This window comes from Pocillopora verrucosa, chromosome 1 (assembly GCF_036669915.1).
Source record: "Pocillopora verrucosa isolate sample1 chromosome 1, ASM3666991v2, whole genome shotgun sequence".
NCBI classification, from domain to species: domain Eukaryota; kingdom Metazoa; phylum Cnidaria; class Anthozoa; order Scleractinia; family Pocilloporidae; genus Pocillopora; species Pocillopora verrucosa.
Window position 1 is genome coordinate 3,798,943 of NC_089312.1, and position 11,368 is coordinate 3,810,310.

Sequence of the window (11,368 nt, forward strand, 5' to 3'; positions counted from 1 at the left end):
TCATGGAAATCACACGCCAATTAAGAAATCTTATTGGTCGAATGACAATGAAAAAATCACGAGGGACCAAAGGGCTGGAAGCGAACCAATCAGAGGAGAAAAAACATAACGTGTAAATTCACATGGCGCAGGATTCAGTGTTCCACGTGGGACAAACTTTTATGACAACTCGAAAGCTAACACAAAAATAATGACAGCTTTCACATGGGTGTGCAGAAGTAAGGAAATATTTTGTTGATCGTCTTATCAGGTGCAAGAATTTCTACAAAATAAACATATGGAAGATACCCTGTATTTCATTATTCTAGAGGGGCAATGATATATTCGGTAAATAAGTTAAGGCGGTGGAAGGTTGTTTGAGTTACGGCTCACGGCACATTGACTAAGCTTGATTAGGGCGGGGAGGGAGAAATTGAGTTTACGTTTGTCCGGTGGGCCTGCTTGAACACGTAAAAATCATCGTCCGCAATTTTCGCCCACACTGTACTATTACGCAAATCGAACGACTGGGCATTTCCAAAAAACATAATAGATATTGTCACTCATCGCTCTGAGCGAAATGTTAGCTTTTCCAGCCAAAATCCGTTGATTTGATATCTTCAAATCCCATGAGATCGTTAAAAGAGAGAAAATTCGTGTCAAGCGCGCTTTTTAGGACGAATGCTGGAGACCGTTAGAAACAAATTTCCTGACAGGATTATTAGACGATCCGACGCTATTTTTTATCAATATTTGTTTGAGTTCATCAATCAAGACAAAAATTTTTTACGATTAAATATTTCATCCAGTGTTCACCAGACGAGTGTTTAGACATATTCTTTCATCTGCCATTTCTTGAAAGATTGTACCTTCCACACTGTGCGGTCTATTATGTTTTTGTCTTCTTTTGTGCGGAAATGTATAAGGTAATACCCAGCTTTCATGTCACGATGTAATCAGGAACTAACAAAAATTATTATCACAGGAAGTATTTAGATTCAAGCGTCATCTGGCAAGAATTTCATATCTTTTTTGTTTCGAAAGAACGAAACCTCTCGTGCGCAAGGGAGCGAAGTTAAAGGTGTCAGAATGTGCACGTGTTGTTATGACGACCGATGAATTGTTATCAGCGTGCGCAACCGACCTTGCCGTTTTCAAGGACTGCTTTAGGCTGTCATCACTTGTTCTTGTAAAATGACAATCCTCAAAATGAAGGTTGTCAGTACTTAAAACAAAAGAATTGACCTTGCGTGATGTTATTAGGTTTGATATGACAGGGGTACGTGCTTGAGGCGCTGAGTGCGCGGTGTAGCTCTAAACAAAAATTCTGAACGTGCTTTAAAATCGTTCTAGAATTTTTCTTTGTCGAGGAGACGGGACATTTCTTCGATTGACCAAGGTTTGGCACCACCAGCAGGACATCTATTATCAGCTATTTTTAACGATCCATAGGTCGTCCTGTCTGGGCCTGTCTCTAGGTTTAAGAAAACGCTGAGACAGCAGGAAAAAAAACTCATTATCAGCTTAAATAAAACAGAAAAAAATTTTAAGATATCAAATGAGAATCTTTGATGCAAAACGTGGTTGGAAAACCTCTTTACGCAGTTTTCACCTTGGCCTGTTATCTCGTAGTTTTTGTAAATAAAGATTGTCGAGTATCTCTTGCGGTCGACGTCCTAAGGCGACTCGGTAGGGTTAGATTTCGTTTCCTGAAGAAACATGAAATCACCTTTGCTTCCAATTTTCTTTGTCTTTTTTTTTAATTTGAAATTTCCGCTTTCTTGTGTTTCTCCCTAAAACACAACATTCACACGCGCTACAACTGAAATAATTTTGCATGAATTCCTTTCCAAAGAGTGTACAATGTCATGTAGTGAGAAGGACATAAACAAACTTATAAAACTGACCAAAGTTCAGAAAATCGAAAGTAATACCGTTATAAGTAGCTGTACTTTCAGAGTCGAGTCCAGCTAAGAAGAGCTTTAACCGCTTACAGTATTAAACAACAAATAACTCAATTTGTAAGCTGGATCAAAAGCTTTATTCTCTTACGTTAACAATGTAAATAGACACAATATTGAGCATGATTTGATGCGGTCATGTCTCAAGCTTTAGTCCCACGTTGCGCTTTCTTATCTTGTCGTTACCTCAAATACACTATAAAGTGAGGCGAAACTGAACCCAAATGAAAGAAAAGTGTGGTGTTTGAGGAGCAGATAGCTTTACGAGTTTGCCGTGTGAAAGGTCCCAGCCGCAGTTCGTTTATGTCACGCAATATAACGTTAGTGGATGGAATTTTTCGAAGTCAATAATTTTGAACGGTGTTCAACGAACACAGCAATTTTCAGACTTTCTTTGAAATAATAGTAGAACAGCTACCCCTATGAAAATAATTTTATTTCTAAGAGTAAGAATGACAGAAAAGGAACGAAATTTTGGAAACGGAGTAGTGGATTACTCGATAGGGACAATCGTTCGTCGTAATATTCCTGGAGGAAGTTTTAATTGCAAATACGCATCGCACGAACTGTTCCATAAAATGCGTTTGATTGTTAAACAGTTTGATCCCATACTTAAATTATTTGTAAAATTAAATTTAACAAAGCCGTCCTCTCTTTATCATACAATGCCACACAGAACCCCAAGATAAACCGAGTTGCTCTGATCTCAGGAAATATTAAGGCATCTTAAGAAGTATATGTTAATCTGCTAGGTTTAGATTTCCGTTGAATGTTGTCGAAGCTAGACACAATGGGACCAATTGAAGATGTCTTTGTTTAGCTGTTACGTTTGTTTTCGGTTTTCACTTTCAAAGTATATTTCAAGGGCGGCCTCTTTTGACTGCAATTTGACGGCACTATTTCAATTTTTTCGATCTCGGATATGCCTCAATCAAGAATTTCAACCATGGAAACCTGCGGTTTTATAAAAAATTGGTCATGTTGTTATCATGAGTTTCAGGAAATTTTTTTGTTTATTTGGAAAATGCTAACGAAGCGAAACTGTGGTAATTGAAGGGAGTTTTCCCACTAAATCGAAAGTAAATGTTATTCGATAATTGGTCCAAAGGTTTACCCATCCATGCATTTAATGAATGTTTCAGAACGTTTAATTTTAACTATGAGCTCTCTGGAAGATTCGTATACATAAGGCAACTTTGTACCAATTAAGCAGCGAATTACACCCTGGTGAGTCATAGAGAGTGCCCGTGTCTGAATTTTATCGAATGAATAATTTAGTTATATTGAACAAAGCGGTTTTATTTCGTAATTTCGAGCCCTCGAAAAGCTCTACGTATTGCGCTTAATGCCAAGGTTAATGAATCTAAATTATTGATTCTAAACAGCGTAGGCTAATCAATATTATCTGTCAGCCTCGCAAGACTTGCTCAGGCATGTCGTGAAAAATATGCAACGTTGGTAGTTTCGAGTGCATCGTTTATTATCTCATGCGACTAAAAAACACAAGACAAAAAATAACGGTTTGTGGTTAAGACATTGCGTGCATGGAATGGCGTGTGAAAGTCCTATTGAAAATCAACCATTATTAGCCTGTAAAAATAATCTAGGAGGTGTTTAATTCCACAAGAATAACTATAAGTTGGTTGAAGAAATCAACTATGAAATCTAACTATTGATTATATGTAATCATGTGAAAAAAAAAACTACTATTAAGTTTTATTATTTCAGCACGATCTGCGGATAGTTCTTTTTGTTTTGTATCAGTTCCCAAAGGGAAATTCGGATTAACACCCCCGAGTCTTCAACGCCGGAAACGTATAATTAACGTTTTGTTCATACAAAGGGAACCACGCGGAGTTGTTTTCAAGTCACTTCAATTTGCAATGTAATTACAAAAGTACTGTTATCGTGCTCACGACAAGTCACGCCGAGAAAAGTACGCGTGAATTTTTGCCCCAAATTTAAATGGCTTCTTTTCCTTGAACAAAACTATATCAGTCCATCTTGAGCCATGTTCGTTGTTAATTAAAAGGCAAAAAGAGGGGTGATATTTAGAAATTGTACCACGACATCGATTGAATATCTTGGACAACAGGTCATCGGGCGAGGTTAGATTACAAAGAGGTCTTCTGCACCCCGTGGTTGGGTCATTTTTAGTAAATGCAGAATTTCTACGAGGCCAGCTATCTTGTTATGGTCTCAGTTATTGCTTCAATAAGCTTACAATGTGAGCAGAGTTACCTCCTTTATTGGACATTTTTCACGTTGTTATGCATCTATTGCCAAATTTTTAGAATTCCTGCTACCTGGTGGCGCAAAATTTATCTTGGCGCTCAAACGAGCGATGTGGAAAGATAGAAACTTAATTCAAGGTACCTCTACATTGAAACAGAATCCTTGTTAGGGTTATGATTATTTAAGAAATTCTGTTTTTTAACTTTAGTATGCTTTATGGAAAATGCAAGACAATAAATCCAAGTGATTGTCGGCATCACGGCCTTGGGCGGGGAGGCAGGGCTGGAACTGGGTATTAAAATATTACGCAGAAATTACTTTACAACGCATTTCCCTCACGTCAATCCGGAATAAATTCACGACAATCTTTGATCCCCCAAATTTTCGAAAAACGAAAATTCCTAAGATTTAACGCAAGCTGACAACTTTTTGACATCAATTCAACATCGTCGGCGCCGCCGGCGCGGTCGTTTTTTAATGCGTCGTCGGGAATAGCTCTGGTATTTGTAGGCGTGGATTCGGTTCCTATTGCTTAGTCAGTTCTCGAAATATTTTTCTTTTGGTCTTCATTAACACCGACTTCCATACTGCGAGCACCGGCGTCAAAAGTTGGTGATATTCAATAGACGTTGGTTGATATTCAATTAGAGAGATCGATTCACGTATGGATTTGACAAACGGCCAACGAGATTAATAAAATTTTATTAAAAAGCCATTGCGAGATAGCTTTTTGTAATAAGAAATCTTGTAGGAGCTTTAAATCGAACAATCCGCTTAGTAAATTACATTTGTTCAGGAGCCCTTAACTAAGTAATGTGCTCCATATTTGGTCTAATTCAATCTTAATTAGACAAAACAAAATTTGCTTAATTAACGGCTGTTAAAAATTTTTTGGGGAAATTTTCCACAATTGCTCCGCTAAGATCCTACGAAGCTTCTTTGATTCAAAGAATCAAGAGTACTTAAAAAGAAAATGGCAGAAAGATTCTGGAGATTTTGCTAAGATAGGACGGGATCATTGTGAAAAACATCAGAGTCGTAATATAAACACTGAAAAGTAAAACCCTTCACTTCGTTCGTCACCGATCCAAATAAACCCTTTAACTCCTGTGAGTGACCAAGAGAGTATTTCTCCTTTCAGTATTGATACAATATCAAGGAGGCAAGTAATGAGAAAAGACCAAAATTTCAATTAGGGGATCTATTACAAAATTCTCCAAAGGAACATCAAGAGAATTGCATAGCAGACAGTAGTGAGAATTTCAAATGAGATCTTGGGAGTGAAAGGGTTAACGGGAACTTACGCAAAGGCTAAAACCCGCCACAATTCCAGCAACGAGAAAGAGAAGAAGACTGGGGACGGGTGGGGGGGATCGTTGTTTTGTGGTGTATAGCACAAGAAACTTAGCACCCTAATAATATGAGTTATGAAAACCTAGTGTCGGTCAACGTAACTAACTCCCTGCAGGTAACTTCAAAGGTCTTCAAAGTTGTTATAAAGGACAAATGAATCCAGAAATCGTTTCTATTTTTTGTTTTGATCTAGAACTGGTTGAACTTTGAAGCTTGAGCGAGGGGTAAACTTCAATAATTTGTTTAACAGTTGAAGTCACCTCAGTGAACTTTTCAACAGCAATCGACACCATTTTGTCCTTTATACTCGTACGAAGGTAGCGGAGCGTTTTAAAAGCGGAAAGGAGGGGTGGCACCTTTAATTTTACCAATTCCATTCCCCGACTTCAACTCTCTAAAATGACTTTTTGCGAACTTCTTCGTCATCAGCAAAATTCTTCTCTGACCTTACAGCACTCAGTGTGTCCTTAATCACGCAGTTTGTGACAATAGATAAGATGGCATTGCTTAAAATAAAATGGTACAAGATGTTTTGAAATGAAGACGTGAAGTGCGTTGCTAATAAAATGATTAGTGCATAAATTCGCGACGAAAATTGTAAGTTTTATGCAACGATTTCTAGAAATTCCCTTACCGAAACGTGGGGCTAGCACCTCCTGCAGACATCTCCTTCCGCCTATTGATTAGTCTATTGACTGATAAATTTATTTTTGCACGGTAAAAAATTCCTTCAGTATAATTTAAAAGTACAACATCTAATTCTACTTGGCTAATCTAACTAATAAAATGAGATAAAACCTGTCATCCTTGAAAAGCAGCGCTAGCCTTAGGACATTCCGCGTCCCAAGGTGAAAAATTGTCCAAGGTCAATTGCATGAGCGTGCAGGAGTCTGAAGGCAAACAAACCTGAAGATTTTTTTACCACGTATCAGCAGATCAGTGATCAAGAAAGTATCTGCCGCTCTGCTTCGCTTTAACCTCGATCGTGACCTTTTGTAAATCAACACTCATGACATCTCATTAGTATTTACTGTTATCTCGGTATCTTGTTTACATGTTTAATCTATCGTGGCTAATTTCACGTAGGACCGAGATTGATCCTTTAAGTGTGTCGTAACACAAACATCGTGGCCAATGGAAGTTTGCTTTTATTATCGTGCTGCAAATACCTCACCTTGGCATATGTGACACGTGCAAAAGATCACTACCAAAATTCCATCACGATCTGGTTTAATACATTGTAAATTGCTAAAGGAACTGTAAAACTTGCATTTTCTATAGAGATCTCTTTATGAAAAGTTGTGCAACCAAAGCTCTGAATTATGGATTGTGCTAAAAACTTAAAACTTTGCTATCGTTTGGTTTAAAATATGACAGTTTTCTAAAGGTTATTTTAAAGGTGACCGACTTTCAAATTTAAATCAAAGTCATGCTCCTTGGGTATTGGGGCAGTGAAATAGAAGACACTAACCAAATAAATCTATCTAGCAAAAATTTGAATAGCACTCTTCAACGCCGTAAAGCGCTTCAATTCCTATTTCCATGATTCTGAGGAAAAAGAATTTATGGAACAATAGATACCATATACCCCGAGTGGAATTCTGTGAGGAAAAGTTTCGAATATTCAATGAAGTGCATGCGCTCTCTTTTGTCATAAAGCGTGTAAACAAGATTTGACGTTATGCTTTCTGTGTTTCGAATTACAGTATGTAAGAGGGATGTTCTTACATAAGCAATAAAGTACATTCTCCGCATCTACATAGCCTCATCTACATACGAGGAGGTGAGGAAAATTAGAGAAAGTTATGTAAAATGGAGAGCCAAAGAAGTCCCTATAAGAATACCTCTCATTTCTTTTTTATAATGCCGTTATAGATTCTGACAGGAGCCCAGGGCTAAAATTCTCTCCTGAAGTTTAATAGTAACGTTCGATGTTTGGGATAAGTGGATAAAACACATTTCAGATGAAGCGTCCAGCTTTTGCGTCGATCATTTTGAGGCTTCAAGGGGCTGTCCTGGTGTACAGGTACACGGGGGAATCCTTTTGTTTTCATATCCATACATGGAGTTGTGACGCAGTTCGTTAATGTTTCGTTCCTTTGTGTACCGGTACACAAGGACACAACCGGCTTCAACAACCCCCGCCCCCCTTGGCATTTCAACTTCCTATCCCACGGGCCAAAACTGCGTTCAGATGCCCCACTCAATATTGAACGATTCTTTGTGTGATCAACGCGTACGAATTTTGTAGAGTTTAGCAAAGTCAAGTATTAGCTTTTAAGGGTGCTGTTGGGTTTCGCTTGCAAGCATCATACTACGATGTAAAAATTGTCTTTCTAAGCCTTTCGCTCACGAAAGCTGACTCTCTACCTTTAACAAGTGTACTACGCTAGAGCTGAGACTTGACATTTCGGTGAAAATGCCCCACCCCACCCAGGCAAGGTTCCGTTTCCCCTCCCCGGGCACGGACGACAGTCAAATGCCTGTGGGTTGCCCGAGGAGAGGATGCTGAAGCTTCGAATTAATCTGTGCATTAGAACTGGTGCGATTTTTACACATCAACATCAACATCACTTTGCCTGAAGCTTGCTTTCGCGATCTGTGTTTTCATTAAGCGCTCAAAAACCATCTGACAGGTCGAATCAATCCACTCTAAAACAGGACTGGAAAGTTTCGTAACAGGAAAGTTATGCAGTTTTCCAATCTGACATATTAATGGTTACCAATCGCAATGGAATATCCTGGGTATATGAGATAATTCACTATTTTGGTAAAAAATGAGTTTGCGTTCCAAAAAAGAAAAACTCAGCTCTCGAACCTGGCTTCTTTACATGGTGTTTTCGGAAGCTTGTAGCTGTTCAAAATATACTTCATTGTTGTCCAGTTTTGGTTGATGATAAAAACAGAATATGACGGACGAGCCTATGGAAGACAACGAAGCTTACATATCAAATTGAGCTTGATGCATTTAATGTCCAGTTTCGTTTATCAATTAAACTTCCTTCTGATAACTAGTCTGCAATCGCTCTGACGAATTGCTGACGCTCGAAACGTCAGTCTTTAAATTCTCTAAGGTGGTCAATTTACGTTTTCAACTCAGTTGTTAACACTAAATTATCTGTTTTACTCTCCCACAGACGCAGCGTCACAGTTTTTTTTAGAAACTTACCCCCTTTATGCATTAAAGTTAACTGTACATGTAAACGTGTAAATCAAATTAAGTAAGATTAATGGTTAAGTACAGTACATTTTTTTCGGTTTAAGATGGATATTAAGTGCACAGAAAGATTATCTATCTCAGTAGAATATTTTTTAATAATGTGGCTCGAATTCACAGTCGAAACTTCTAAGTCTTTATAAAGATTTCTACGAATTCATTCTTCATACCACGTTTTAGCATGCAATGTTTATAGATTCAAAATCTCCTACACACAGAAAATAAAAAATTGATCACCGAAGTTCAGATTAACTCCAGTCCTTAGTAGGTCTCATGCTAAACAGAAAATTTTAGGACTAAAATACAAGAATGCATATCAGCGCTCATGGGTCTCACCATGTTTTCTGTGCTGGAAAATTATCAGCGAAGTACAACTCACTTTTATTTTTTTAAACGAGAACTGTAAATTCAGAAGCTTAAGCTATTGTTTATGACTATGAAAATAAGCCTGTTGTTAATCGCAAAACAACCAAAGCAACTGCGTTTTCTTTTAAGTTAATCCTCTTTTTCCCATTCAAATGGACTGGACTCAGTATAAATCAATCGCAGTTTGACCCACTTCCAAAGAAGGTATAATAATATTCCGTCCTATCGTACTCGGTGTACTTGTGCTTGTACATGCAACGATGCTGAAGTATCTTCCACTATTATATATTCAGCAATCTAGAAATCGTTCGATACTCCCAGTTTAAAATTAAATTCGGCTAATTTTTTGAAATCTCAGTAACACATATTCAGTAATTCCTTGCCTGCAAAGTGGTAAAGCTCATTAATTCATTCCTCAGTTTCCCCTAAACCTTGAAAGTAAACTGATTTTGCAAAAAAATATAATGACAAATTTAGGATGTAGGGATGATGGACTAGACTAAATAACGGAATTGCATCATTTGTAAAGATTTCTAAAACAACAAAACAAGCTATAAGAAATAAAATTCAGAGACATAAAACACTTTCTTAACTATGGTCTTCCTCATTCCCTACAGTTCTTTCAGTTCCCTTATTATTCGAAAAAGAAATATCGTGAGCACTTATATATTATTCTTAGTGCACTAAAGCCATTCCATAGGCAAACGTAAACGGTAACAGGTATTGCATACCAAGTGTTGTGGGAGTAGGAGCTGAAAAAGTAGAGCAATATCATCACCACGTTTGTTACCACAAACGAAATCTTCGAGAAGAAGCGTATTTTCATGAAACGTTCGCGGGGCTCTTCGCCGAGGTTCATAGTCACAAACCAATCCGAGAATGTTGCGTCCTTCAGCCAGTAGACGGAGAAGAACATTATCATGATGGCTTGCAATTCCCGCAGCTTCGTGAGGCAACTGTCATCCTGAACGGCAGCAAGTGACGCTATAAAGGAAAAACGAAGAACGAAAACACTCAGAATCCACCAACGGTAGCTGACAGTAAAGAATGTAATTGCAAAGAGTCGGCTACTCAAGAAAAATACGTTTAGCAAGGATGTTGAAATTTTTTTTTTTAGGTTTAGCAGCTCGAACAAGCCTTTTTTATCATAAAACAATCCTTCGCTGATAGTAAATGCCACCACTATGCTCGTGAAAGAACTCAGAAGCGAAATTATTTGAATTGTGCCGATCGGTTCTTTTTGAACTACCATGGCGTACAGTTGTATGATAAACTGGGGCGCAGATTCCACTGACGCTTCAACGTACGAAGCTACTTTGCTAAACACCACTTGTTTTTCTTCTTTGTCCTCAGTAGCTTCATCCTCAGTAGCTACATCATCGTTCGATTCAGGAGCAGGGTCGACGGAATCGATTCCTTCGCCCCTCCAAAGTTTCTCAAAGTTCTTCAAGCAAAGGATAAGTACTTGAAAGTTTGCCCAAGCGGCGGAGAAGGGATGACAGCTGCACAAAAACGAAAGCTGACGTATTTTTCCAATTTCGTGGCTGTAAAGTAGGTAGCAAGACTGAGGAGAGGCAGAGTAGAATAACTGAACCATTGGAAGAAGCAGACACGGTAGAATTATGAAAAGAAGCCCCACACCAAACCACGTCTTGTGACCAGCTTGGTAAAACTTCGATACTGTTAATATATCTGTAACCGGATCAACCAAGCTTATAATGCTTCCCACGAGATAAAGGATTATGCTGTACCACCTCAGTTTTCTTGTAAGCACACCCATTTTGAGAACTTTCCACTTTTTGTCTTTTTGTCACTCACAACTTCTTGAGTGTACAAAACTTTTCCTTTAGTTAAGTTCTCACTTTGTATAAAATGATTCTCCTCGATCTGTAAGCTCAATAATGCATGAATAATTAATGTTAATGTGCTGTGCTACCCAACACAGACAGAAAGCAAAACAAAAGATAATGTCTGTCTCTAGCATTTATTCGGTGATGGTATTTGCAACATAACTAGTTGTTTGAACGAGTTTTTGTAAGAGAATTTCTCGAAGTTTTCGTTTTCTCTTCTACAAAAACTTATTTTGTTGTGAGAATAAGCTGACTCAGTCAAAGCTAGGAGCTACTTCAAGTCAGTTTGAAGTAATATCATGTTATTTTTTCGCGAAGTAATGCGTGAAATTTCTAACGGGCGAAAACTGTGTGCTCACCAATTTTGATATGTGATAAAGAATAAAATTATCACGAAGATTCTTTAG

General features: G+C 38.0%; 1 protein-coding gene across 1 annotated transcript; it reads right to left on the reverse strand.

Annotated features, from left to right (window-relative positions):
* Positions 1-9,745: 9,745 nt before the first annotated feature.
* LOC136277937 (endoplasmic reticulum membrane adapter protein XK-like) lies at positions 9,746-10,891 on the reverse strand. The gene has a single exon (XM_066160859.1). The coding sequence runs from the start codon at positions 10,889-10,891 to the stop codon at positions 9,746-9,748; it is 1,146 nt and encodes a 381-aa protein (XP_066016956.1).
* Positions 10,892-11,368: the final 477 nt, after the last annotated feature.

Bases quoted from the DNA above. Each gene is read 5' to 3' on its own strand.
- LOC136277937 (XM_066160859.1), bottom strand. From the start codon at position 10,891: ATGGGTGTGCTTACAAGAAAACTGAGGTGGTACAGCATAATCCTTTAT.